General features: G+C 42.5%; 12 protein-coding genes across 13 annotated transcripts; 7 read left to right on the top strand and 5 right to left on the bottom strand.

Annotated features, from left to right (window-relative positions):
- Positions 1-39: 39 nt before the first annotated feature.
- Positions 40-1,048, bottom strand: LOC133838043 (antigen 5 like allergen Cul n 1-like). The gene is made up of 2 exons (XM_062268969.1): positions 888-1,048; positions 40-829 (listed from the first exon to the last, which is right to left on the bottom strand). The coding sequence occupies exons 1-2, from the start codon at positions 1,008-1,010 to the stop codon at positions 155-157; spliced, it is 798 nt and encodes a 265-aa protein (XP_062124953.1). The 5' UTR covers positions 1,011-1,048; the 3' UTR covers positions 40-154.
- Positions 1,047-2,280, top strand: LOC133836772 (antigen 5 like allergen Cul n 1-like). Its single transcript, XM_062267361.1, has 3 exons — positions 1,047-1,061; positions 1,141-1,434; positions 1,491-2,280. Exons 1-3 carry the CDS (start codon positions 1,047-1,049, stop codon positions 2,163-2,165), a joined length of 984 nt encoding a protein of 327 aa, XP_062123345.1. The 3' UTR covers positions 2,166-2,280.
- Positions 1,578-7,003, bottom strand: LOC133838034 (GRIP and coiled-coil domain-containing protein 1). Its single transcript, XM_062268958.1, has 3 exons — positions 6,679-7,003; positions 4,818-6,624; positions 1,578-4,764 (listed from the first exon to the last, which is right to left on the bottom strand). The coding sequence occupies exons 1-3, from the start codon at positions 6,758-6,760 to the stop codon at positions 4,584-4,586; spliced, it is 2,070 nt and encodes a 689-aa protein (XP_062124942.1). The 5' UTR covers positions 6,761-7,003; the 3' UTR covers positions 1,578-4,583.
- LOC133838038 (protein arginine methyltransferase NDUFAF7 homolog, mitochondrial) lies at positions 3,148-4,569 on the top strand. Its single transcript, XM_062268962.1, has 2 exons — positions 3,148-3,483; positions 3,538-4,569. Exons 1-2 carry the CDS (start codon positions 3,148-3,150, stop codon positions 4,528-4,530), a joined length of 1,329 nt encoding a protein of 442 aa, XP_062124946.1. The 3' UTR covers positions 4,531-4,569.
- A 349-nt stretch (positions 7,004-7,352) lies between the features above and the next one.
- LOC133838042 (dnaJ homolog subfamily C member 17) lies at positions 7,353-8,535 on the bottom strand. The gene has a single exon (XM_062268968.1). The coding sequence runs from the start codon at positions 8,456-8,458 to the stop codon at positions 7,541-7,543; it is 918 nt and encodes a 305-aa protein (XP_062124952.1). The 5' UTR covers positions 8,459-8,535; the 3' UTR covers positions 7,353-7,540.
- A 40-nt stretch (positions 8,536-8,575) lies between these two features.
- Positions 8,576-9,173, top strand: LOC133838046 (diphthamide biosynthesis protein 3). Its single transcript, XM_062268974.1, has 3 exons — positions 8,576-8,785; positions 8,849-8,923; positions 8,992-9,173. Exons 1-3 carry the CDS (start codon positions 8,678-8,680, stop codon positions 9,067-9,069), a joined length of 261 nt encoding a protein of 86 aa, XP_062124958.1. The 5' UTR covers positions 8,576-8,677; the 3' UTR covers positions 9,070-9,173.
- Positions 9,174-9,581: 408 nt separating this feature from the next.
- LOC133838040 (arfaptin-2) lies at positions 9,582-11,490 on the bottom strand. Its single transcript, XM_062268966.1, has 5 exons — positions 10,979-11,490; positions 10,181-10,700; positions 9,952-10,120; positions 9,782-9,889; positions 9,582-9,721 (listed from the first exon to the last, which is right to left on the bottom strand). The coding sequence occupies exons 1-5, from the start codon at positions 11,181-11,183 to the stop codon at positions 9,677-9,679; spliced, it is 1,047 nt and encodes a 348-aa protein (XP_062124950.1). The 5' UTR covers positions 11,184-11,490; the 3' UTR covers positions 9,582-9,676.
- Positions 11,491-11,603: 113 nt separating this feature from the next.
- On the top strand, positions 11,604-14,475 carry LOC133838045 (vacuolar protein sorting-associated protein 11 homolog). 2 transcript variants are annotated; one of them, XM_062268973.1, is made up of 3 exons: positions 11,604-11,884; positions 13,866-14,080; positions 14,156-14,475. In XM_062268973.1, exons 2-3 carry the CDS (start codon positions 13,893-13,895, stop codon positions 14,445-14,447), a joined length of 480 nt encoding a protein of 159 aa, XP_062124957.1. In that variant the 5' UTR covers positions 11,604-11,884; positions 13,866-13,892; the 3' UTR covers positions 14,448-14,475. The 2 variants fall into 2 exon arrangements, with proteins under 2 accessions (XP_062124957.1, XP_062124956.1); XM_062268972.1 differs by having other exon boundaries at positions 11,701-11,884; positions 14,141-14,475.
- Positions 14,476-15,468: 993 nt separating this feature from the next.
- LOC133836562 (uncharacterized) lies at positions 15,469-16,272 on the top strand. The gene is made up of 2 exons (XM_062267132.1): positions 15,469-15,778; positions 15,838-16,272. Exons 1-2 carry the CDS (start codon positions 15,576-15,578, stop codon positions 16,151-16,153), a joined length of 519 nt encoding a protein of 172 aa, XP_062123116.1. The 5' UTR covers positions 15,469-15,575; the 3' UTR covers positions 16,154-16,272.
- Positions 16,273-18,399: 2,127 nt separating this feature from the next.
- On the top strand, positions 18,400-19,175 carry LOC133837742 (uncharacterized). The gene is made up of 2 exons (XM_062268603.1): positions 18,400-18,750; positions 18,811-19,175. The coding sequence occupies exons 1-2, from the start codon at positions 18,557-18,559 to the stop codon at positions 19,121-19,123; spliced, it is 507 nt and encodes a 168-aa protein (XP_062124587.1). The 5' UTR covers positions 18,400-18,556; the 3' UTR covers positions 19,124-19,175.
- A 207-nt stretch (positions 19,176-19,382) lies between these two features.
- LOC133835869 (uncharacterized) lies at positions 19,383-20,341 on the top strand. Its single transcript, XM_062266007.1, has 2 exons — positions 19,383-19,719; positions 19,797-20,341. The coding sequence occupies exons 1-2, from the start codon at positions 19,520-19,522 to the stop codon at positions 20,110-20,112; spliced, it is 516 nt and encodes a 171-aa protein (XP_062121991.1). The 5' UTR covers positions 19,383-19,519; the 3' UTR covers positions 20,113-20,341.
- Positions 20,184-21,997, bottom strand: LOC133835866 (chitobiosyldiphosphodolichol beta-mannosyltransferase). The gene is made up of 3 exons (XM_062266005.1): positions 21,281-21,997; positions 20,651-21,220; positions 20,184-20,585 (listed from the first exon to the last, which is right to left on the bottom strand). Exons 1-3 carry the CDS (start codon positions 21,841-21,843, stop codon positions 20,366-20,368), a joined length of 1,353 nt encoding a protein of 450 aa, XP_062121989.1. The 5' UTR covers positions 21,844-21,997; the 3' UTR covers positions 20,184-20,365.
- Positions 21,998-25,026: the final 3,029 nt, after the last annotated feature.

Raw genomic sequence — 25,026 nt, 5'->3', positions numbered from 1 at the left:
TTAATTTTAGGTTATAAAATTGTTTCATTAAACAATTCATTTGGAATCTGTTGTTGCATTTTATTATTATCCAAGTCTTTGTATTACATTTCAAACGTTTTTCGCATCATTGTATGTTACCATTGCCCGTCTAAAGAAATTTCATTTCATATCTCTAGAACAACCTGATGTCGGATACAACCTTCTCATTGTCGTAGATCTCTTTGGCATAGCATAGATTGGGAAAATCGAAGGCGGCGCCATAGCGATTCCTGCATCCAGTGGTGGCCTTATCGCCAGGAGTGTACACAGGCTGTCCAATCACATTGGTGGTGGCAAAGTTGCAAGTGAACACAAAGTGGTTATAGAAATCCCTAGAGAAACGCACAGCGGCACAGCCCAAATGGGTGTTCTTCTCAGCAACGGCAATGGTAAACTTGGCCACATTCTTGTTGGTCAACTCCTCGGGGAAACTAGCCAGGATCTCGGGGGAAGCATTCGCACGCTCAGCAAACCATTTCTCAATCTGCTCCTTGATGATCTCCGCATCCGTGTACTCCGACTCGGCGCCACTATAACTGAAGATGGCATTGTTCTGGCCAGCATAGGCAAAGCGCTCTGTGCTGCGACACTTGTCGGGCAAAGACTGGCAGGTCTTCACATTGAACAGGGCCAGGTGGGTGAGTTCCTCGCACCAAGTCATCTTGGCCATGCGAACAGCTTTAGGCAGTCCCTCAATCTTGCCACCAGCTACATTGTTGCGGAGTTCATTGAAAAGGGTCAGGATGAGCTTCTCATGGGGCTGAATGTTCACTTCTCGTACATCCTTGGGGCAGTCTTCGCTAAAGTTCTGAACAAGGAATGTAATAGGGTGGAATTGATGTGTTATATTCGCGATTCCTACTTACTCCTTTGTTGTTGCAGGCAATATGCTTATCTAAGCAAGTAGGCAAGGCACAGTAGTCAATGGAGGCGACGAGACCAACCAATGCTGTAGTCAGCAGGAAAAAGGAAGTTACTTTGAAGCTCATTTTGAATCTTGATTGTTGCTCTACAAGTTGTAACTGATGAAGAGTTTCAAAGTGCCTTCATTTATACCCCAAACTGAGGCACACTTTTTGCCCAGAAGTGACTCAATACGCAAGTGTTCCAGCGGATTAGAAAACAGACTTTGCCCACAACTCGACTCAGCTGTGGAAAGTTTTAGCTGCAGTTGTATGTAAACAATTGTTGCAAGCTGCGTTTTGGAGCCAGGCACTGACCGGCCTATATAAATATAGACTCCTCCACCAGCCAAGTCAGCAGTTGATTGTGAACTGTAGTGAAAGCCACAACATCCTCTTTACAATGAAAGTGTTTCTTCTGTTGGCTGCCTTGGCTGGAATCGCCTCCGCAATCGATTATTGTGCCTTGCCTACTTGCCTAGATAAGCATATTGCCTGCAACAATAAAGGAGTGAGTATTAATCCCATAAATAACCAAGTAACGCCATCCCATCCTATCCCCCTTAGAACTTTAGCGAAGACTGCCCCAAGGATGTGCGAGAAGTGAACATACAGCCCCATGAAAAGCTCATCCTGACCCTTTTCAATGAACTCCGCAACAATGTAGCTGGTGGCAAGATTGAGGGACTGCCTAAAGCTGTTCGCATGGCCAAGATGACTTGGTGCGAGGAACTCACCCACCTGGCCCTGTTCAATGTGAAGACCTGCCAGTCTTTGCCCGACAAGTGTCGCAGCACAGAGCGCTTTGCCTATGCTGGCCAGAACAATGCCATCTTCAGTTATAGTGGCGCCGAGTCGGAGTACACGGATGCGGAGATCATCAAGGAGCAGATTGAGAAATGGTTTGCTGAGCGTGCGAATGCTTCCCCCGAGATCTTGGCTAGTTTCCCCGAGGAGTTGACCAACAAGAATGTGGCCAAGTTTACCATTGCCGTTGCTGAGAAGAACACCCATTTGGGCTGTGCCGCTGTGCGTTTCTCTAGGGATTTCTATAACCACTTTGTTTTCACTTGCAACTTTGCCACCACAAATGTGATTGGACAGCCTGTGTACACTCCTGGCGATAAGGCCACCACTGGATGCAGAAATCGCTATGGTGCCGCCTTCGATTTTCCCAATCTGTGCTATGCCAAAGAGATCTACGACAACGATAAGGTTGTGGCCGACATCAGGTTGTTCTAATGGATGTCATTTAACTGTGAAATAATGCTGGTCACCGATTTTGTAATATTGAAGCCTAATTTATTATAATAAAGAATGCAAACATTTATTTGCCAGTGGCAATGATTAAATTAAATATGACTCCCACTTTATTCCTCTTTATCGATTGTTATATTCAAATTTAAACTAAAGCGCGCAAGCCTAATTTATCGATAACCTACACTAGCAGGCAAAGCGCAGATTAAAGCTGAGCTTAGATCGGTTCTGAGCACTGAGCTTAAAGCTTTTTAGTTTCCTTTTAACAATGACTACGCGCGGTTGGAAAAATTGTAGTCGCAAAACGCAGTGTTTTTTTTTTATTTTATAAAAGTTCGGTAATCTAAGATCTACTACTTAATTAATAGGCATGCAAAAGTGATATAGTTAATATAAAATATATGCAGAGCAGCCAAGTGAAGTGACAATTAAATTTTTTTGTATGTGGCCGGCAAATTTTCTGGAAAGAGTTTTGCCTTAAAAGTGCAGTGAGTGCGAGAGAAATACAAAGAAGCATAAGTGCTGAGTGTAGTGTGATGAAAATCTAAAGAGCGGTACAGGTAAGTTTTTTTTTCAAACTACATTTTATGTCTAAGTTCAAGTTGAGTTTAAAAGATAAAAAGATTTTGAAAACTTGTTGCACTGGTGCTGATTGGGTGTTTTTAGCTGATTTCGATTTTACATAGTCATAAGAAATATAATAATGTGAATTCCGATTACGCATTTTTGATTCGACATAGCAGTTGGCAATTAAGGTTTTTCAATTTTTAACCCAAATAAAACATGCAAAACATGCTAGTACCAGTTGGCAGTGCTGCAATTGTATATTCTTTTCTGTCAACTGGGCAGCACTGTAAAATACTTTGAGTAGCAGGGCAGCACTGTCAGACTTTTTGTACTTGGCTGCACTGTTGCCTTCTTTTACAATCAGCTTGGCAGCTCCCGTTCAACTTTTGATAACAAAAAAATGTTACGCGAAGCGCTGCTGCGAATTGGAAGCCGACGCAGCTACAGCTACAAGTCTGTACGGCGCCCAAACTTGAGCGCTGTTTCCGCGGCCAAGAGTCAAGAGTTGCAGACACCACAGCCAAAGCCGACGGCAAATGAATCCCCCGCACATGGCGAGATCAGTCTCAGCAAACAGCTGAGAGCCCGAATTCTGGCCACGGGTCCCATCACAGTGGCGGAGTATATGCGTGAAGTGCTCACAAATCCCCAAGGCGGTTACTATATGAATCGGGATGTATTTGGACGTGAAGGTGACTTTATCACATCCCCTGAAATATCACAAATCTTTGGAGAGGTGAGAGAAGTTTCCACAGCATTCAAGGAATCGTAACTGAATCCCTATTCGCAGCTGGTGGGCGTGTGGTTGGCAAGTGAATGGCGCAAGCTTGGAAGTCCGTCGCCCTTTCAGCTGATTGAATTAGGTCCAGGACGCGGCACTTTGGCACGTGATGTACTTAAGGTGTTGACCAAATTCAAACAGGGCGCCGAATTCAGCATGCACATGGTCGAGATCAGTCCGTATCTGAGTCTTCAGCAGGCGCAACGTTTCTGCTACACACACCAGAAGCTGCCAGAGGATGCCCAGTTGCCACACTATCAAGTGGGCACCACGGCGACGGGCATCAAGGCGTATTGGCATAGTCGCCTGGAGGATGTGCCGCCGGGTTTCTCGCTGGTGCTGGCGCACGAGTTCTTTGATGCGCTGCCTATCCACAAGTTGCAGCTGATCGAGGGGTTGTGGCAGGAGGTGCTCATCGATGTGGTGGAGCAGCCAGAGTCAAAGCTACTGCCCGAGTTTCGTTACGTGATATCCAAGTCACAGACACCCGTCTCACGCTTGTTTAAACCACTGCCGAATGAAACACGCACCTGCTTGGAATACTCTTTGGAAGCGGAACGTCATGTGGATTTGCTGGCGCAACGTTTGGCGGAGCATGGCGGCGTAGGTCTCATCATGGACTACGGACATTTGGGCGAAAAGACGGACACGTTTCGTGGCTTCAAGCAGCATGCGCTGCACGAACCACTCATGGAGCCGGGCACCGCTGACCTGACAGCGGATGTGGACTTTAAGCACTTGCAACATGTGGCCGAGTCGCGTGGTCACATCCAGTGCTATGGACCGGTGGAGCAGGGCGAATTTCTGGAGCGCATGCAAGGGAAAGTTCGACTGGAACAACTGCTAGCGAATGCACTGCCCGAGAACAAGGAGCTCATTCAGTCGGGCTACGAGATGCTAACAGATCCCAAGCAGATGGGCGCACGCTTCAAGTTTCTGTCAATGTTTCCCTCGGTGCTCAACGATTATCTAAAGAAATATCCTGTGGCAGGATTCAGTTAAGCTACAATATATTGATTTCTTTGTTTTACACGGATTGAATTGAATGTGTTTCGCTATTTCTTTTGGAATGCGGCATTAATGGTTGTCATCTCCGAGTTGGTGAACTGCAGCACAGCGCTGATCGCGTTCAGCATGTGACGTTTGCCCTCCGCATCGCGGGTCACAATGAAGCTGATGATGACGTTCTTCAGGTACTCCAAATTGGCGCCTTCGCGGGTCTTGCAGCGCTCCAGTCTGCAATAGAAATAACAATTGATTTAATGACACTTTTCGGGTGGTCAACTCACCTATCCACTTGCTCCTCCAAGCACTCGATCTTCTCGTGCATCTCCTGCTGCGCTGTCACCTTGTCCTGGATGGCCTTGCGAAGCGTCGACTCCGCCGTGTATTTGGACTTGCGCAGCGTTGTAATCTCGATGTCCTTGCGAGCCAATTCGTTGGCATAGTGCAGCATATGACAGTTCTCACTGATCGACAACTTTTTGGGCTTTACCTTGTGCTGTCGCAACTCACCAGCAGCTTCCACCTCAACACTGTCGGCATCCGACGAATAGTTGAACTGCTCGTTGCCCTCGAGTGGCGTTGTTGCAGTCGGTTTGTGGAAGACCTCGAACGATGTTTGCAGCGTCTTAATCTCCTGCTCCTTCTCGTCGAGCAACTGCAGCGATCTCTGGCGCTGCTTCTGCAACAGCTGCTCCAGCTCATTCAGCTTGCAACGCGTCTCATTCTCTAGCTCTGCCTTCGCTTCCTGCCACTTGGCACGCTCCTGCTTCAGGGCTTGCCGCATTTTGTCTCCCTGCTGCTTCAGCTCCTGCTCCGCCTCGTCTATGTTGCGATTGAGCACCTGCACCTTGTCCTGCAGCGTTTGGATGTGTGTCTGCTGCAACTGCGTCTTCTGCTCCAACTGCTGACGCTGCTGCTTGGCCGAGTCCAGCGACTGCTGCAAGCTCTGCAGCTGCTGCTCACAATGCACATGACTGTCGGCTGTGGCGGCAGTCGAATTGCTGCCCAGCACATGGCTGAGATCGAGTGGATGAGCGGAGCGTGCATTGGCTTTGATCAGCAGCTGCTTGAGACGCACAATTTCATCCACCAGTCCGGCCATGTCGGCATCGCTGTCGCTTAGCAAAGCTACCGCAGGCGCTTGGCGGGAATGCGATTGCTCCAATTCGTGGAGCTGCTGCTTGAGTGCATGAATGTTCTCCTGATCCTGCTGTCGCAGACGATCGTAGTTGCCCACCGAGCTGCTCAGTTCGGCGAGACGTGCCTCCAAATTGGCCACACGATCCTCGTGCAGCGCCGCTTGGCGACGACTCTGCTCCTCGGCGCGCAGCACGCGACGCTGCTCCTGCTTGATGGCCACCGCATGCTGTTCCTGCAGCTGTTGCATCTCCTGGCGCACCTGTTGCAACAGGGCGCTGTTATCCGCGGCGGTGGCAGCGGCCAAAGATTGCTCCGACTTCACCTGGAATTGCTTGAGCTGGGCACGCGCCTCCTTCAGCTGCAGCTGCAGTTCTCGCAGACGACTGTTCTCTGCCTCGTTGCTGGCGAATTGCGTCTTGAAGTTGTTCAGCTGCATCTCGATGTTCTCCTTGAGATGCCGTTCGTCCGCGTAGAGTTTTTGCAGTTCACGCAACATAATCATTTGATTGTTTGTCTCCTTTTCGCGCTCCTGTCGTTCAATGATCCACTTGGCCTTCACCTCGTCCACATCGCTCTTGGCACGCTGCGACTGTTCCTTCGCCTTGGCCACCAGCTCCTGTATGCTCTGCTCCTTTTGGGCAATGTGGGAGCGCAGCTGCTTCTTGTCCGCCTGGAATGAGGCTTCCATGCGTGACTTTTCCGCCGAGAGAGTGGCCAGCGAGTTCATCAGCGTGATGATCTGTGTCTGCAGCTGTCCCTTGTCAACATTGACATCGCTAACGCTGCCATCAGCAGCATCTGCTTCGGTTGCAGCAGCACCGGAAGCCTCGCTGTCTTCACTGGGTTGAGTGGCATCCTTGACAACGCTGGAGGTGGCCTCGGCATGAGCTGCCAGGCTCGTTTCGAGTGCTTCCTTCTCTTTCAAAAGTCCCTTGTAGGCGGTGACCACGTCTGCAATTTGAATTGCATTTAATTAAATCAGTTGATTATGCATTTAGAAAGTACCTTTGAGTCGCTTCTCGTAGCGCGATAGCTGCTCCTTCTGTGTGGTTACCAGCGCCTCCAGCTCTCGCTGTCGTTTCTCCATTTCGCCTCGATCCTGACTTCAAAATATTGCGACAATTTGGCGAGAATGTTGAATTATTTTTAATTCTTCGCTCGTGGCATTTTTGCACACTCAATTAACAAAGTGACAAACAGCAAAAACAGCTGGTTTGCAATGACACCCAAATACCCTATAATTGGTCAATGCGTGGGATATGCGTCATTTTAATAGGCAACTCAATTTGATCAAAAATGTAAATAAATTTTGAATTTTGTTAGTATCAGTTTTCCTTGTCTGATGCTTATTATTATTATTATCGATAATTAAACATCCCTTATTTAGAAAGCTTCCGATTTGATTTTAGTTTTTTGAAAATATTTTAATTATAAAATAAGTAGTCATATAAAACGAAGTTAGTTATTTAGTTTAAAATGCAATTATTGGAAATTTAATTGAAATGAGGATGAGTTGTATTAGACAGAGTAATTTTGCAGCATTTGGTTTATTTTAATACACAATAAGCAGCTCAAAAATTTGCAAAATTAAATATCATTAAAAGAAAATTAAAATAGTATGCAGTAATTCAGTTTTATGTTTTAGAAAATGATTTTTTAATTAAATAATCATACAAATTTAATTTAGAATTCAATGAAGTTCTTTGCTTTCATTGGGTGTTACAAACTACACTTGCAGCACATACAACTCTCTTGTTTTGTACTAGCAGCCAGTCAGCTGTTGGCAGTGCTGCCAACTTGTTTTTATTGAATTATTTACTACAAACGTATGCTACATTTAAATTAATTTAAAAACTATCTACGACGATTACTCATCGCCCTCGTCCTGCATCATTTGAGCAATTAAACGCTTGCGTTCCTCCGCCTGACGCAGTTTCCTCATTACCAAATCCTCATAGTCCCGGGATGTTGATGTGGTTGTTGTTCCCGCTCCCTTCGCCTTTTCTTCCGCCGGCGGCGTGACCCATTTGAAGTGCAGCGGATTCGCGGGATTTCCCTTCTCGTAGGCCAACACCATGTCGCAGGCTTCGCGTGTCTTGAGCTCGACCATGGCGCGTCCAGGTATTTTGGTGTTCATCACCAGCGCCACAACATCGCCATATTTCTTGAGGTATTGCATCAATTGCTGTTCCGTATAGCCGCCATTGTCCTTGTCTTCCTTTGTCTTGTCCGCCTTCCACTTGATCTTAATGCGATGCTGCGCTGAATCAAATACAGCTGGCGCTTGTTGACGCTGTTGTTGCTCGTTGTAGCTGCGCTTCAGCTGCTCCCGCATCGCCAGTTGCTCCTCCTCGAGCAGCTTGGAGCCCTCGCGACGCAGTCGATCGATCTGCTCCTGCAGCACTTCCTCATCACTCTTCCGCACTGTGCTATACGGCTGTCCTGCCTGCAGTTTGTGCAACGCCGCACGCTCACGTTGCTCCAATTCCTCCTTGAGCTTTTGACGCTTGCTATCCAACTGTTTGGTGCGCAGCTCGGCGGCTTTTTTCGCCTTTAGCACTTTGTCGTAGGCGGCTCGAGCTGTGGCATCGCTGAGGATTTCCAATGCCTTGGACAGCTCATGGAAACGTTCGGCCGCCTGCGGATTATCGGGATTCTTATCCGGATGGCAGTCGAGGGCACGTTTGCGATACGCTTTGCGTATTTCCGACTGCTCAGCTTCAATGGAGACCCCGAGAAGATCGTAGAGATTCACATCACTAAACTTCTTGGTATTGTTGGCCATATTTCCAAATGATATGAAATCGCGAATAGACTAACAAACGTTTAGCGATTTGTTTACAATGTGCGGCGTCGGTTGGCTGCCTGATCAGCTGTTCATTGCAGCGGGTTGGCAGCCCCATTTGTCCACAACGTGTGTGCCTCGCAATTGGCGTGAGTTGTTCATTGTGATACGATTAAATCGCGCATTATATTATGCACAGTTGAAATTAAGGGATATAATATGAGCATATATCACGACGAAGTGGAGATTGAGGATTTCGAGTACGACGAAGAGGAGGAAATGTATTATTATCCCTGTCCGTGTGGCGATCGATTTCAAATATCCAAGGTAAACTGAACCAGACGTTAGCTAAAATTTGGATTATTTATTTATCTTGTTGGTTTTTGGTAGGAGGAACTGATGGAAGGCGAGGAGGTGGCCACTTGTCCCAGCTGTTCTCTAATTGTTAAGGTCATTTATGATCCGGTAAGTGAAGAGATTCATATTCCCAGCACAAGTTTAATTCATTAAATGTCGATCCTTTTCGGCTGCAGGACATGTTTAAGGCGGAGGAGGATGAGTCAGCGGCGCTAAACGAAAAACTTAGCGATTTAAAGCTGGAGAAGAACTAAGCTATCGATTTAATTTCGTGTAATTAAATAGTTTTTCTTTTATTTGTATAATTCCCTTTAATGTAAATAATACGTTGACTAGTAAACAATTAATTTAAATGATACATTATTTCGAGTTTGTTTCTGTTTGTGAAATGTACAAAATGATTAGAAGGAGAAACCATATGTGTATATGCTTCTCTATTGGATTACATTAAAATATATATATATATATATGTATATGTATAATATTGCACTCAGCATTTGTAAACTAAGGAATCGTTTAAGTAATGACCATTACGATAAATTTCGTTTAGTTAATTTTGGAAACACAAGGAACTATTGTGAAGTAGAGTGTGAAAACGATAAGTACAAATACATATCTCTAAATTCATATTGACTTTCTGCTTATAGATTAGGAATTCGACTTAAACATAAGCAATTTTTTTTTTTTAATATTGTTACGAGTCATGCATTTGTTTATCTTTTTTTTAGAGAGCGTGCTCATTCAGCTTGTTTTGTTTTGGAATATAATGCATAAATGCCGGCATGTAGGTGAAAAAATTGGGGTTTATGTGCTACAGGGGATAATACTTGGTGTTTTGTGGGTCATGTGCATGTTCTTCTACTACTGTTCCAGCCAGGATCCGCTCACGTTATTCGGTGATTTAAGCTGTTGACAAATTGGAAATGTTAGAAGCAATCTTTACAGTTAATTGCAATTGTAGTTTACCTTGATGTTGAACTGTTTCAAAGTGCTCTCCAGTGCCATGGCATTGCCCGAGAAATAAGCGGCAATCGCATTGTGCAACAAGATGAGCTGCTTGTGCATCACTTTGATCTACGTAGAAATAATGCATAATTAATCAAGTTTCCATCAATCATAAGTAGTCAGCAACTTACGCGATTCTCGTCGAGAAATTGCATTTTAATGGCAACATCGCCTCGCAACTTCTCGTAGAGATCCTTATGATGTGCATAACTGCGTTGCGTTTCTTCCAGCGTCGACGCCGCTTGAGTTAACTCTGGTTTCGTATTCTCCAAGTCCATGCGATAGGCATCGAATTCGATTCTACATAAAACCAGAAAAATTAGTAGGCAATATATAATATACTTCAACTTCGACATTCACCTGGCCGTTTCGTATTGTCGTATCGTCAGCAGGGTGTCATCAATGGTCTTGTTGCACAGCGTATTCACCGACGAGATGAAAAAGTTCAATGCATTCAAGAGTAGTTCACCATTTTTGGTCAGATTTCGTTGTGTCTCCGAATTGCAAATGAACTCCTTTTGTAATTCTGGATTCTTTTGTGCCAGATCGGCAAAGGCATCGGCTAGCGATTGTTGGGTGACCACAACATGTTGAAAATGCGAACTAAACGCGCGTGTCAAGCGTAAAATGGACAAATATTTCCGTTGAGTCTCTCGCAATTGTTCAATTTGCGCCTCCAGCTCCGAGTCGACGGTTCGCTGTGATTTACCCAATTTCTCGAGCATTATTTGCCGTGTACACTTGTACGTGGATATGCTCCAGTTCTTGATGCTATCGATTTTGGAAGCGCTTGTCCGTATAAGGCTGCTGCTGCCGTCTGTGGATGTTAGATAGCCGTTGCCAGTTTGTGATGTGGTCGCTGTCATGGGCGTCGTAGGCGCTGCAATAAATAGATTTGCAATTCAATATAGAAGGATATATATATATATATATATTAAGATTTGGACAATTAAAAGGAATTGCTTAAAATTTAAAATCTCAACTATTAAAAAGCGTATATTAACAATAGAACGGGAATGAAGCAGGGTATTTTTGCAACTAATGTTTATTGAAGACACAAGGCTCACAAACGACATATTAAGTTTAGTCAATTGTAGTTGTTGTTTTAAACTGAGTTGCGACTTAAACAGGCAAATTGATATTTAATTAATTGCTTACCTGAATGATTTCGCAATGGCAAATTGCTGGACGTATTCAATGGAATAGCAGCGCCAATACTGTGACTGCTGCTGCTGCCGCTCAACCCTCCGATGCCCCCACCGAGGCTTACGCCCTCGGTGCCGGTGTGAACGGCACCGCAACTGTCATTCATGGATGGCGTGTCTTTGAGCATTTCATGTATGCTGCGCTCGCGTTCGGTCATTTTTATTTTATCGTCAACCGTTTGAATCTTATCGATGAGTGAGTAATTTACACTTTAATTTCAGCAGAAAAATCGTTTGATTACTTTTGCTTTCCTTGCGGTCGGTCTGCAAAGGGGGTTGGCGACAACTTGGCGAGCACTTTGTACGCTTCTCTACACTCGCAACAATATCACAATTTAGATACCGCGTTTGGTATTATTTTGTGTTTATTTATTTATTATGCACTTCAATGTATGTAAGTGGCACGGTGCAGTGTGTAGCCGCAATTGCAAATTAAAGTTATTTTGAGCAGAGAAAAAGCATCGAATTAAAAGTGTCTAGTGTGGCCGATTTAACGTCTATTGAAAATACCATTTTTTTGTTATTAGATGTAATATTCATTATTGCATTGCAATTAAGTTTTAATAATGCACTTAACTTTCATAAATTAAGGTCAACCATAAATGACGGCATGTAAATTCACAATTAAGCTTAAAACCGTTTTAAACAATATATATTACAAAACAGAACGTTTGGCCACACTGGAATTAATTAAGATACGCAAAAACAAGCAACACTGAGCACAGCGATAATGCAACGGCGTGGCAACTCTTATTGTGAATGGCAAAACCAACAAAGCATTAGTTTTTAGGGGATTTCTAAACGATCTTCACGTCTTGGTGACGGGGTGCGATAATCATTATAAATACTATTTTATCCAGTGTAAGCTAAACGAACTAGGTTTTGATAGGCATTTGGTCGAGTGGATTGCTAGCATTTTACGCAGGAGGACGCTAGTCAAAGGAAATTGTGAAGTTACAATTGGTAAAGGTGTGTGTCAGGGTAGCTGCCTTAGTCCAACTCTGTTTAATTTGTACACGGCAGGACTCCACGATCTAAATGGCCCAAATTGCACACTTTTTCAATACGCAGACGATTTCTTTTTAATTTGCTTTCATAAAGATTTCAATTCAGCATCCGATCTACTTCAACAAAAGATAAATGAGTTTCAAATTGTTTGCAATAGCCTAGACCTTCAATTCAACGCAGCTAAGTCCAACGTCATTCACTTTAGCACTCAGAGAAGACCCCTACCCATTTTCCATCAAAATAGGCCTATAAAAGAAGTCAGCCAAATTAAATACCTTGGCAGAGTCGTGTCAGCGTCTAGCTCCCCGTCAGCGCACATTGACCAAACGATCTCTGAGACATCAAATGCGTGTACTTTCCTTCGGCTCCTAAGCGGCTGTCGTTTCGGCATTCATCCGTCACAAAGCCTAACTCTTTACAAGGCATACATGAGAAGCAAATTGGAATATGCATGCTCTTCTTTCAGCAACCTCAGCAAATCAGCTTTGTCCAAGATTCAAAGCCACGCAAATTGCCAGTTAAGAAAAGCGCTGGGACTCATAAAGTACACACCCGTCCCAATAATTTACCATCTTGCTGCTGAATTGCCTCCACTCTATCGCTACAAATTCACAACTGCAAAGGAACTGGTTAAAGTCTTTGCCTTAAACCTCCCCGCAAGAAAAACAATATGTGTCAGTCCCCACATAAGCACAAGTTACTCAAAAACATACAGACAGTTCGCAGACGTGCTTGAGCATATCGAGGGAATCGAATCTTCTGTTATCCATTGCAAAAAACTGACCGGCTTTACTGACTTTTTTAAAGGTTCCGCATAGAACAAAAAATCAATTTGCAAGTATTCTCCTTCTATTTAATGAAAAAATTGCACATTTAAAAAACAATAATTTTGAGCTATTTTTTACGGACGGATCTGTTACAAGAACACATTCGAGTGCAGCCTTTTTGCACGAGAGGTCAAAGCACATAGCCAGTTATTACACAGACAAAATACTGTCGTCACTCTCTGCCGAACTCCTTGCAATTGACAAAGCACTTGACTTCGCCTTATTCAACAATCTTCCTCGAGTCGCTATTCTTACGGACAGCAAAAATAGCATTATCAACCTATGCAAAACAATCCACGACAACCATATTGCAGCCAACATCATTGAAAAAATTAACCGGCATCACCATCTAAAGTCCATAGAAATTCATTACATTCCGGGACACTCCAACATCCCACAAAACACAATAGCCGATAATGCAGCCAAAAACGCACCCTGGTCAGTCAAAGACGCAATCAACGAGATATACAAACGCATTAAACTGGAATGGGAAGAGGAGTACAACTCCTTCGTAATTCGCAAACCTCGAGGTTTCTGTGACATCTTCCCAGCTTTAATCAAGAAACCCTGGTTTTCCAACAATAAATTCAATATGAAACCAAAAGACATAAAAACGATCAATCGCTTATTAAGTGGTAACGGCTTCGACTTCCACTCTTTTCAAAATGCGATACTTGTGGAGCTATCGATAACGCTTCACATGCAATCCTCAGCTGTTCAAAATACGATACTGTACGCCAACGTTACCCAACACTAGGAACACACAACAACATTCACGCGCTCTCTTGAAGGAAGGAAATGTCGAGCACATTAAAACTATCATAGATTTCATAAAAGAAGCAAATTTGGACCTCTGATTGAGCACTTCAATCAATTTTTCGTGGCGTTTTTCACCTTATAAAGGCATCTACCAGTTCTCGGTCGGGTGCTTAGGGAGCGGCCAAATAATTCCCCCCTGCCCACGGGTCGGGTGGTAACTTAAAACACAAAAAACAATTTTAAAAGGCGAAAAATATTAGCATAACTGTGAAAATGGATCAATTGACTGTTATGATTACCATCGTAGCAGTAGCTGCCGCTGCAGTTGCAGCAGTTTATAAGTCCATGGCAGCTGCCCAAGAAAGACGACACCATAACATTATGCCCGAAGCTGTGCCTCCCCAACAATATCGTATAGAAAGACGACCCAATAACCCAGTCATCAATGAAAACCGTCCCAGGTAATCGACTACTTAATGATAATGTACTCTGGAGTATTTTAAATTTACCATTTATATTAGTCGTCCCGGTGACAGGTGTACCATATGCACCGATGTGATGACTAATGAGACAATGCGTTTCATGAATTGTGGCCATGCATTTCATGATGTTCACTGCTTTGAGGACTATCGCCAGTCTCGACGTGACTGTCCCTATTGCGGAAGACTTGTTCTACGACTTGATTTGCAAGGGGATTACAGCGCCATTTGTAATCAGCCAATGGAGGAGGAGACTATGAAGTATCTCAAATGCGAGCATGCCTTTCATTCAATTTGTCTAATAACAGTCAACTGGAACGCGAACCAGAACTGTTCCGTTTGCTCTTAGCAAATATAAGTGACTTGCAGAGCTTCAATTAAAATTTACAATATCGGTAAATTAATGTCATTGTGATTCTAAAGTACCAAGAGCATTTGGTCATAATGCATTTAAGTGCAAATAGAAAAAGTAACACTACAATACTATCTCTCACTGCGAAAGGCAAAAAAAATAAATAATTGTGTACTTTCAAAAAGCGATCCGCAATCGTAGTGTTTCTGTGTTTCGCGGTTATAAATGGGATATATGGACAACGGAAATCAACTTCATATACAGTGAGATAAAACTTGCTGATTAAAAGAGCTTCTAATGCACGATTTATTTTAGTCATGCCGGAGATAAGTGCACCTTGTGCCTCAAAGTGATGACCAATGAGACGATGCGAACCATGAATTGAGGTCATGCATTGATGAGTATCGTGAATTGCGGCGTTTGTCCCTATCGCAAGCAGTTTGTGCTACGCATAGATTAACCGGGCGATGCTTGCGCCATTTGTTGTGAACCTATGAAGAAGGATACCATGGAATATTTAAAATGCAATAAATTACAGAAAATGTCCTGTGTGTGCTAGGCAATTATAAACAATCGGCGGCTTGAGTCTGACAAACCAATATAACTCTTATTGTATAAAGCATATGAATTGCAATATGTTAAGTGCCTTACTTTGGTGTTCAGCATACTGTAATTAAAGGCGACAAATCAAATATTTTCAGAGAAAAGTGTTTTTAAATTTTCTTAGAAGGTTAAAAGCTGTTTAAAACTCTTATTGTATAAAGCATATGAATTGCAATATGTTAAGTGCCTTACTTTGGTGTTCAGCATACTGTAATTAAAGGCGACAAATCAAATATTTTCAGAGAAAAGTGTTTTTAAATTTTCTTGGAAGGTTAAAAGCTGTTTAAAACATTTCAGTTCAAAAGCAAACATGTGGTCACACTGAACTCCATTTGAATTAAAAAAAAGGCAACACTGACGTCTGCGATAATGTGGCAACACTAATTGCGAATGGCAAAACCAACAAATGTTGGTTAGTTTTAATGGGGATTTCCTAAACGATCTTCACGTCTCGGTACTGGGGTGCGACAATCATTATAAATACCACTTTAAAGGGCGAAAAATAGTGACATAACTGTGAAAATGGTTTTCTGGACTGTTGTGATTGCAATGGGCTTCATATCTGTAGCTGCAACTGTAATTACCGCATTGTGTTTGATGGAGCGCAAATCAGAGCCTCCCCAACAAAATCGTAGCGAAAGGCGGCTTCAAAACAATGACGATAATGATAATCAAAACCCAGTCATCAAGAAAGATAAGGGCAAGAAAAATGAAAACCGTCCGAGGTAAGCGAATACTTGTTGAGAATGCACTCTGGAGAATTTTAAATTTACCGTTTATAAAGTCGTCCCGACGATAGGTGTATGATATGCACTCATGTTATGACTAAGGAGACAATGCGCTTCATGAATTGCGGCCATGCACTTCACGATGTTCCCTGCTTTGAGGACTATCGCCTGTCGCGTCGTGACTGTCCCTATTGTGAAACACTTGTTTTACGCGTCGATTTGCCAGGAGATAACTGCGCCATTTGTGATGAGCCAATGGAGAAGGATACTATGAAGTATCTCAAATGCGAGCATGCCTTTCACTTAAATTGTCTGACAACAAACAACTGGAACACCAACAAGAAGTGTCCCGTTTGCTCCAAGGCAATATAAGGGACTCGAAAAGTTTCAAATGATATTGACAATATAGAAAATTAATATCATTGTGATTCTAAATACTATAAAACTCGAATAATATGTAGCCATAACTTGAAAGTAAGTAATAAACTATTTCAAACAAATTTTAGCTGTAATGCCGTTTTTTTTTAATTATAAAATAAATAAATATATAAATGCTTAAAACGGTGTGTGATCAAATTCAGAACATATGGTCATACTGCATTTAAGTGCAAATGGAAAAAAAGCAACAATGAGTTGCTATATCTGCGAATGGCAAAAAGAAGAAACATAATTGCACTTTCAAAAAGTGATCCGCAATCGTAGTGTTTCTGAGTTTCACAGTAATAAATATAAGATCCTTTAAACTGGTAATCTTGTGAGCTAGGAAGTTTGAAAATGGTTTGCTTCTTAGTTACGGTCGGAGTCGGATTCGATATTGTAGCTGTAGTTGCAGATACAGTCATTTATTTTGCTATGTCTGATGAAGACGACGATAACACAGACATATGTATGTATGTATGTAGACCCGTATGGCTTTATTGGAAATATGGACATCCGAAATCAACTGCATATACAGTGAGATAAAACTTGCTAACAATGCATTTAAAAGAGCTTCTAATGCACGATTTATTTTAGTCATGCCGGAGATAAGTGCACCTTGTGCCTCAAAGTGATGACCAATGAGATGACGCGAACCATGAATTGAGGTCATGCTTTGATGAGTATCGTGAATTGCGGCGTTTGTCCCCATCGCAAGCAGTTTGTGCTACGCATAGATTAACCGGGCGATGCTGGCGCCATTTGTTGTGAACCTATGAAGAAGGATACCATGGAATATTTAAAATGTGAGCACGCCCTGCACGCCAAATGTTTGATATTCACAAACCTATATAATTCTTATTGTAAAGCATATGAATTGCAATTTGTTAAATCACTTTGGTGTTCAGCATGGAGTCATCAAAAGGCGACTAATCAAATATTTTCAGAGAAAATTGTTTTTAAATTTTCTTGGAAGGTTAAAAGCTGTTTAAAACATTTCAGTTCAAAAGCAAACATGTGGTCACACTGCACTCCATTAGAATTAAAAAAAACAAGGCAACACTGACGTCTGCGATAATGTAACGGCGTAGCAACACTAATTGCGAATGGCAAAACCAACAAATGTTGGTTAGTAAGTTAGTTTTAATGGGGATTTACAAACGATCTTCACGTCTCGGTACTGGGGTGCGACAATTATTATAAATACCAATTTAAAAGGTGAAAAATAGTGACATAACTGTGAAAATGGGTATCTGGGCTGTTATAGTGGTAATGGCCTTCTTATCTGTAGCTGCAAATGTAGTTTCAGCAGTTGTTTTTTATAAGAACAAAGCAAAGCAAGCAAAGCTAAAATATTGTATAGAAAGTCAACACCATAAAAATTACGATAATGATAATCAAAACCAAAACCAAGTCATCAGGAATAGGAATGATAACCGCAAGAGGTAAGAGATTACTTGTTGAGAAGGCACTTTGGAGTATTGCTAATTTACCGTTTATTTAAGTCGTCCCGGTGATAAGTGTTGGATATGTCTCCAAGTGATGACTAGGGAGACAATAAGTTTCATGAATTGTGGCCATGCAGTTCATTATGGTGACTGCTTTGACGACTATCGCCGGACGCGACGTGACTGTTCCTTTTGCGGAAAAATTGTTCTACGTCTTGATTTACCAGGGGCTAACTGCGCTATTTGTAGTCAGCCAATGGAGGAGTATGATATGAAGTATGTCAAATGCGAGCATGCCTTTCACTTATATTGTCTGATAAGAAACAACAGGAGCATCACCGACAAGTGTCCCGGATGCTCCATTCAAATAATCCCTCGCAATGCTTAAAATTATATTGACAATATCAGTAAATTAATATTGTGATACTAAGTACTCTAAAATTCTAATAATATGTATCCATTATTATTAAGTTAAATGCAAATAATAAACTGTTTTCATCAAATTTTAGCTGTAACGCGGATTTTTTTTTTTAATGATAAAACACCGATTGAAACAGTGTGTCATCAAATCTATTACATTTGCAAATGAAAAAATAGTAACACTGCGATACTATCTCTCTCAAAAGAAGAAACACAATTGAATCAACTGCATATATAGAGAGATAAGACTGGTTATCAATGCATTTTAAAGTGCTTCTAATGTACGATTTATTTTAGTCATGCCAGTGATAAGTTCAAATGGGGAAAAACAACTCTGCGATCGCCACTCGCACCTTGAATAGCGAAAAAAGAAACGCAATTGAATGTGTACATTCAAAAAAGCGATCCTCAATCGCAGTGTTCCTGAGTTTCACAGTTATAAATATATATTCCTTTTGACTGGTAATCTTGTGAGCTAGGAAGTGTGAAAATGGTTTGCTTCTTAGTTACGGTCGGAGTCGGATTCGGTATTGTAGCTGTAGTTGCAGTTACAGTAATTTATTTTGTTATGTCTAACGCGAACCTTATGCCACCATGCACACATGATGAAGACGACGATTACACAGATATAGACCCGAATGGCTTTATGGGAAATATGGACAACGGAAGTCAACTGCATTTACAGTGAGATAAAATTTGTTACCAATGCATTTTAAAGTATTTCTTATGCACGATTTATTTTAGTCATGCCGGTGATAAGTGCACCTTGTGCCTCAAAGAGATGACCAATGAGACGATGCGAACCATGAATTGCGGCCATGCACTTCATAATTCATGCTTTGATGAGTATCGTGAATTGCGGCGTTTCTGTCCCTATTGCGAGCAGTTTGTGCTACGCTTAGATTTACCAGGCGATGCTTGCGCCATTTGTTGTGAACCAATGAAGAAGGATACCATGGAATATTTAAAATGTGAGCACGCCCTGCACACCAAATGTTTGAGCGAATACAAAAGGAATTATTACAGAAAATGTCCTGTGTGTGCTAGGCAATTATGAACAATCGGCGGCTTGAGTCTGATATTCACAAACCAATATAATTCTTATTGTAAAGCATATGAATCCCTTTGGTGTTCAGCATGGCGTCTAAAAGGCGTCTAATCAAACACTTACAGAAAAAAAACGTTAAAAGCTGTTTAAAACATTTCAGTTCAAAAGCAAAAACTTGGTCACACTTGCACTCTATTAGAATTAAAAAAAAAAAAACAAGGCAACACTGACGTCTGCGACAATGTAACGGAGTGGCAACACTTATTGTGAATGGCAAAAACATCAAACGCAATATCTTTATTGGGGACTTTCGGAAAAAGATCTGCATCTCTTTGTGTGTTGTGTGCAAAAATACAAATTATACATATATCGCTTTCACTTAATTAGAAATATAGAACTGTGAAAATGGTTTATTTACAATTAGTCGTGGGCATTGGCTGCGTAGTCGTTGCTGCAGCCGCAGCTGTTTATTTTTCTATGTCCAATCCCGTGCCTCCCCATCAAACACACAGAGGAAGACGGCAAGATGACGATGAAGATAACACAAACTTCGATCCCAATGGCCTGAAGGGGGATATACGCAATAGAAAGCGTCTGCGAGAAAAGTGAGCAAACAATCTTTTAGTCAATGCATTTCGAAGAGTGTTTCCAAATGTTTGATTTATCTACATATTATTCTTAGCCGAGCCGGCGACAAGTGCATCTTGTGTCTTGAAGTGATGACTAACGAGACGATGCGCCGCATGCATTGTGGTCACGCCCTACACGAGTCTCCCTGTTTCCAGGAGTATCGCACGTGGCGTCGTCAGTGCCCGTATTGCAATCAGTTGGTGATACGCATCGATTTGCCAGGCGAGGATTGCGCGATTTGCTGTGAACCAATGCAGGAGGATACAATGGAGTATCTGAAGTGTGAGCACGCCTTGCACAGCAGTTGCTTGAGCAACTACAAAAAGAATAACTACACGACATGTCCTGTGTGCGTCAGGCAATTGTAAAAAGGATCTGAAAACAATGACAATTGAAGCAATATCGATAAATTAAATGATATATCATTGTAATTCTGAGGACTATAAAAACAAACATTTATTATTAAGCTACTAGATGAAGCGGCACAAATCTGATTCATAGAATATACTATACATATAGAAACTATAAACAGCAATAGGTTAAGTGCCTTCTTGTAGTAGAGTTTATCAATAAAATGCAGCCACAATTTTTACTTCAGTTGTCTGTCGTCTCGTTAAATCCTTAAAGAAATGCTTCCAGAACGGGAGCCGCGTGTTGTTTCCAATTCTCGCGCCAACGCAGCTCTTGGAACTCTTGCAAACTTCGTCCAAAACGACTGCGTGTCTCGATGATGCTCGGATTGTTGGGGAAGTTCTCGAACCAAATGCGCAGCTGCTCGGCAAGTTCCTGATGATCGCTGAACACAAAGCCATTCTCGCCATGTTTCACCAACTCATCCAAACTGCAAAAAGAGAGCGAGATTAATATCAAAATGCTGGCAATCGAAACGGACGAATTACTGCTTACCACTTGAAATTGTAGGCGCAGACTGGTAGTCCACTGCCAAACATATCCACCACCTTCATGGGCAGATCCAAGCCACTTGTGCTCCAGTGCAGACATACACCCAGATCAGCACTAGCTAAAATGCTGGGATAATCTTCGGGCTCCAGCCAGGGCGTCACAATAGACACCTTTTGCCACTGCAACTTTGCTATCTGGGCCTCGTAATGCGCCTTCTGAGGGCCCTTGCCCGTGATGATGCACAACAATGTGGGATAGAGCTGCGGCTGTTCTAGCGCAATGCGCTCATACGACTCAAGAGCTTGTAACAGTATGCCAAAATCCTCGTCGGGTGTCCAACTGGTGCTGGAGACAAGAACGGCTTGCCTTTGTGGCTTATACAGCACGCTGCCATTGGCCATCTTTTGGGTGAGTGCTGTGGACTCGAGTACGCCGGACTGCTTGAGATCCGCATAGCATTGGGGCATGAACTGCGCATAATCTTTGGATAGCTTCATGAACAGGTCGTGCTTTTGGGCGAGCTCAATGGGATGGAATTGGGTAGGTGCACGATCATAAAGCACAGTAACTGGCCTGCAAGGAAACTTAAATAAGATTAGTTAGAGAGCAAGGAGAGAGTTGGGCACCGCTTACCCAATATTCCAGTTGCGCTGCAAATCCTCCTTCATAGCCTTGGTGACACAGAAGTGTGTGTGCGCCTTGGAGCCAAAGTAGCGCTCCAGACGCTTCGTCAGCCGGCTGAGACGACTCTGTTCGCCACCAGCCATGCCCATAGCGAGCACAGTGTATGTGTAATTGTGCCAATCGATGGCAAGTTTGGTACGCGTCAGAGCGCAGTACAAGTAGCAAACGACTAGTGTGGGAATGCCGGGTGGATTCTGGACAAGCAGAAAATTGGGACGCGGTATGGAGATCAATGCAATGAGCAGACTCAACGTTTGCCAGATCGCCTTGAAGAGCAGCTTGAGTTTGGGCGTTAGATTTGTCACTGGCACCGCGGGTAGCTCGTGTATTTTGCACTTGGGCTGGGCGACTGTTAGGGCGTCGAGGGGACGTGTCTCCAGGTACCCAATAATGTCCACATTGTAATTGTCTTCAAGCAGACTTTGGGTATGGTATTGCATACGTGGACTGCGTCCAATGTCGCCCAGTACAATGACGCAAGCGTTGCGTTTTTTCAGCTGACGCTCCGCCATGCCTGTGCGCGGTGTGTGTTTCTTTGAGTGCCTAATGTATTTTGATTATATTCCGCACTTGTTTCTCAATATAGTGGTAGCCGTGTGATGTGTACATTGATTGAGTCGTTAAATCTCCGTTGCAACCTTTTTTTGTTGCTGGGCAACAGCGTGACCGCGGATTGCATTTTCAAAAAATACTAATTTTCGAGGCAAATATACCAAGTTTGCTTTGGTCATATTTTGTTAGGTGTGGGGCAGTGTTGCAAACATTCGTGACAAATGGCGCCACTTCTTGAAATCATATTCCATTGCATCGATTTCATATGAAATTACAGATCATATTTACTAAATAGGGTAGTTACTTAACTCAAATTAAATTTTTTGCATAATTATCTCTTTATTGTGAACCAATGAAACTGTAAAAGCTATAGAAATTGAACGAGCAACAGCTGTTGGCTACAAATTGTGTGACCATTCTGTTTAACATTAGGTTAACAGTTCAGATGAGCCAAACCAGTCGGTAGTGTGCCGTTTACAGTCTGTTAACCGTCAACAGCAATGCATGCAGTTGAATGTTAAGAGCGTTTCCCTCAATACTTCAAATGTTGGTTCAATGTTGACACGCTCGGACGTTTCGCGGCAAATCGTTTAACCGTTGATTGTATTGTGCGTGTGTGTTTAATAAGGTGTCCCAACTGTGTGTTGCAAGTGTGTGCGTGGTGAATATTATTTACTGAATACCCTATAAAAATGCACAGCAAAACCAATGCTCAAGAAATGCAAGTGTCAAGTGTGTGGTTAAAAAAAATAAAATAAATAAGACAAGTGCTTAGGCGGCAGGTTGGATCTGTCTGCTAAAAACACACAGACAGTATTTGTTACTGTATTTTGTATGCGGCAAATTTGCCGGTAAGTGAATGGACCATAAATACGCATTTTGTTTTGGTATTCTGCCTTATCTGTATTTTCGCCGGCAAAACAAAAAGCTGCCGCCTAAATCACAACAACAATTCCACCAACATTAGCCGCCCACTCGTTCACTCCTTCCATCCACAAGAATACAGGTTGGCGCCGTCGCTGTGTGTGCGTGTGCGTGGGAGTATGTGTGTGCGAAAGTGTCTGTGTCGAAATTCTGTTAGACGGAGCACAAAAATTACAATTTACTGCGTCTACTAGAATATGTATGTATGAGAGTGTGCAATTTCGAATATAAATTTTTCCATATTTGCCATCGGTTATTTCTGACCAATAAAGAATGCAGTACTATGATTTTTTTTCAACAATTTCCGCATAAGGTACAAAATTTTGTCAACCGTCATGTCGCAGCTGTTTGTGTGTGTATCGTGTAACGGGATATACGCGCCATGTTACGAGCGAGTACACACACACACACATGCATACTGCAGTGTATATGTGTGTGTGTACATAGTTTATCCCATTAGAAATACTGTCTGCAGCGTCTGCGTCGCCAGACGAGACACAAGCACAGAGACGCGCCTCCTTCCCCCCCCCCACTTGCGGCTCGCTCAGGCGCAGCGAAGGCAAATAGCCCAAAAGCCGCCCAGAGACGCAGAGCCACCCCAACAGCAACGAACTGACTGTGTGACCAGGCGGTGGGTGGTTTGGTGGGTAGTTGCTTGCTGCTGGGGTTGGCGTGCAACTTTACGCCGTTGATTTTTGATTTCTGTGCGGCTTTTTATTGCGTGGGCAAAGTTCTCTGTGTGCCTCGTTTTGTTGCCACATGCGGCATACAAAAAGTTACCTCGACCGTCGTCGCCGGTCTAGACTCTAGACTCTTTAGACACAACGTAACAGCGATACACAGGAGTCCTTCAATTGTAACTGTAATTGTATGCGTTGTGTGTTACATAGCCAAATTGAATGTCAACTACATGATTGCTGTCTCTGTAGGAATTTCAGCTGAAAATGTGAAAATAAGGAAAATAATAGAACAGTTATTAGATAACTGTAAAATGATTGATACCATTTATATCTATATTTAACAAATATTAACCATGAAATATAATATGAAATTCTATTTTTTTCTTATATTTTCCTTTTATTTTCACATATTTAAAATATTTTACGTATGTAACAAAAAACAAGTTTAGATCTTAACTTCCTTGTTACATACAGAAGAACAGAATCTTAACAAAAATATAAATAAATCTTAACAAATATATAAAGAAACAATGAAAATTGTTTAAAATTAAAAATGAAATATTTTTTAAAGAAACATTTGATCAATTTTGTCATATACAAGTTATTCTATAGTCTTCCTTTATAGAATAGTTTCTGTTGAGCTTCTCCGAATCAGCTTGGTTTTTGGGGAGGAAACAAAAGTGTTTGCATCCCAAAAACTAAAGCTTAATAGGATCAATTTCACTAGAATAGTCTGTGACTTAATTATAAATTCAGCAGTAAATAAATTGTGGTATCCTAACACCCGTAAAATCCTTCAACCAACCACACTTTAAATGTCTCATTGTGTGTGTGTGCTCGTAAATGTCAACTAAAGTGTTATTTCTTTTACAGCCAGAGACTGAGGAAAATCAGCTCAAGAAAGTGTTTATCTGAACTGTGAGTTACGCACAGCAATAAAATCGTCTGGGTTGACTAATTGGAGTGGATGCGTTTTGACATAACGGCAAACGGGTAAGTTTATAGTCGATTAATGCGGCATCAATGTGTGTGTGTGTGTGTGTGTGTGTGCAACTTGTGTGCGTTGCATGCCACGTTGCAGAGATTCATTTGAATAATGCGTGTGCAGAATTGGGCGTGTGTCTAGACGCGACTCCGAACAATGCGACGAATAGTGAAAGAGAGTGACTCAGAGCGGAGGAAGACAGGCGGGAGTCGCTTGAGGCGACACTGCTGTGTGCAGCTGGGTGAGCGGCATCCACACACACACACACAATGGCAAATGCTCGTGCATCCTAAACAAACTTCCGCCTCAGCGGTGCAGATACCAAATAGCTTGTCTATAATTAGGGAATACCAAGCGAGCGAAAGAGAAGGCAAGACAGAGAGAGAGAGCAATAGAGATTGGGAGCGACAAGTGCAGTGCCCAGTTCTTTGCGGTTATTTTTGTTGTTTGTCAGGCGACGCTGAGCTAACAATTGGCGCCAAGTGCCTTTGACATTTGCCCAAATCAAGTCAAACGAACACATGTGCGCTTAGATCTAACTATATAGATAGATA

The sequence above is a fragment of the Drosophila sulfurigaster genome, chromosome 2R (assembly GCF_023558435.1).
Source record: "Drosophila sulfurigaster albostrigata strain 15112-1811.04 chromosome 2R, ASM2355843v2, whole genome shotgun sequence".
NCBI lineage: Eukaryota > Metazoa > Arthropoda > Insecta > Diptera > Drosophilidae > Drosophila > Drosophila sulfurigaster.
Note: the sequence above shows the minus strand (reverse complement) of the source record. Positions and strands in the feature narration are given on the sequence as shown.

Bases quoted from the DNA above. Each gene is read 5' to 3' on its own strand.
- LOC133838043 (XM_062268969.1), bottom strand. From the start codon at position 1,010: ATGAGCTTCAAAGTAACTTCCTTTTTCCTGCTGACTACAGCATTGGTT. The intron at 830-887 runs GTAAGTAGGAAT...TTCCTTGTTCAG, and splicing joins TTGCCTGCAACAACAAAGGA to AACTTTAGCGAAGACTGCCC.
- LOC133836772 (XM_062267361.1), top strand. The intron at 1,435-1,490 runs GTGAGTATTAAT...TATCCCCCTTAG, and splicing joins TTGCCTGCAACAATAAAGGA to AACTTTAGCGAAGACTGCCC.
- LOC133838038 (XM_062268962.1), top strand. From the start codon at position 3,148: ATGTTACGCGAAGCGCTGCTGCGAATTGGAAGCCGACGCAGCTACAGC. The intron at 3,484-3,537 runs GTGAGAGAAGTT...CCCTATTCGCAG, and splicing joins TATCACAAATCTTTGGAGAG to CTGGTGGGCGTGTGGTTGGC.
- LOC133838034 (XM_062268958.1), bottom strand. From the start codon at position 6,760: ATGGAGAAACGACAGCGAGAGCTGGAGGCGCTGGTAACCACACAGAAG. The intron at 6,625-6,678 runs GTACTTTCTAAA...TTCAAATTGCAG, and splicing joins CTACGAGAAGCGACTCAAAG to ACGTGGTCACCGCCTACAAG. The intron at 4,765-4,817 runs GTGAGTTGACCA...TTTCTATTGCAG, and splicing joins TTGGAGGAGCAAGTGGATAG to ACTGGAGCGCTGCAAGACCC.
- LOC133838042 (XM_062268968.1), bottom strand. From the start codon at position 8,458: ATGGCCAACAATACCAAGAAGTTTAGTGATGTGAATCTCTACGATCTT.
- LOC133838046 (XM_062268974.1), top strand. From the start codon at position 8,678: ATGAGCATATATCACGACGAAGTGGAGATTGAGGATTTCGAGTACGAC. The intron at 8,786-8,848 runs GTAAACTGAACC...GGTTTTTGGTAG, and splicing joins ATCGATTTCAAATATCCAAG to GAGGAACTGATGGAAGGCGA. The intron at 8,924-8,991 runs GTAAGTGAAGAG...TTTCGGCTGCAG, and splicing joins TTAAGGTCATTTATGATCCG to GACATGTTTAAGGCGGAGGA.
- LOC133838040 (XM_062268966.1), bottom strand. From the start codon at position 11,183: ATGACCGAACGCGAGCGCAGCATACATGAAATGCTCAAAGACACGCCA. The intron at 10,701-10,978 runs GTAAGCAATTAA...TATTTATTGCAG, and splicing joins GCCATTGCGAAATCATTCAG to CGCCTACGACGCCCATGACA. The intron at 9,722-9,781 runs GTAAACTACAAT...ATTTGTCAACAG, and splicing joins TGAAACAGTTCAACATCAAG to CTTAAATCACCGAATAACGT.
- LOC133838045 (XM_062268972.1), top strand. From the start codon at position 13,893: ATGGATCAATTGACTGTTATGATTACCATCGTAGCAGTAGCTGCCGCT. The intron at 14,081-14,140 runs GTAATCGACTAC...CATTTATATTAG, and splicing joins ATCAATGAAAACCGTCCCAG to TCGTCCCGGTGACAGGTGTA.
- LOC133836562 (XM_062267132.1), top strand. From the start codon at position 15,576: ATGGTTTTCTGGACTGTTGTGATTGCAATGGGCTTCATATCTGTAGCT. The intron at 15,779-15,837 runs GTAAGCGAATAC...CCGTTTATAAAG, and splicing joins AAAAATGAAAACCGTCCGAG to TCGTCCCGACGATAGGTGTA.
- LOC133837742 (XM_062268603.1), top strand. From the start codon at position 18,557: ATGGTTTGCTTCTTAGTTACGGTCGGAGTCGGATTCGGTATTGTAGCT. The intron at 18,751-18,810 runs GTGAGATAAAAT...GATTTATTTTAG, and splicing joins GGAAGTCAACTGCATTTACA to TCATGCCGGTGATAAGTGCA.
- LOC133835869 (XM_062266007.1), top strand. From the start codon at position 19,520: ATGGTTTATTTACAATTAGTCGTGGGCATTGGCTGCGTAGTCGTTGCT. The intron at 19,720-19,796 runs GTGAGCAAACAA...TATTATTCTTAG, and splicing joins AGAAAGCGTCTGCGAGAAAA to CCGAGCCGGCGACAAGTGCA.
- LOC133835866 (XM_062266005.1), bottom strand. From the start codon at position 21,843: ATGGCGGAGCGTCAGCTGAAAAAACGCAACGCTTGCGTCATTGTACTG. The intron at 21,221-21,280 runs GTAAGCGGTGCC...GTTTCCTTGCAG, and splicing joins CAGCGCAACTGGAATATTGG to GCCAGTTACTGTGCTTTATG. The intron at 20,586-20,650 runs GTAAGCAGTAAT...CTCTTTTTGCAG, and splicing joins TGCGCCTACAATTTCAAGTG to TTTGGATGAGTTGGTGAAAC.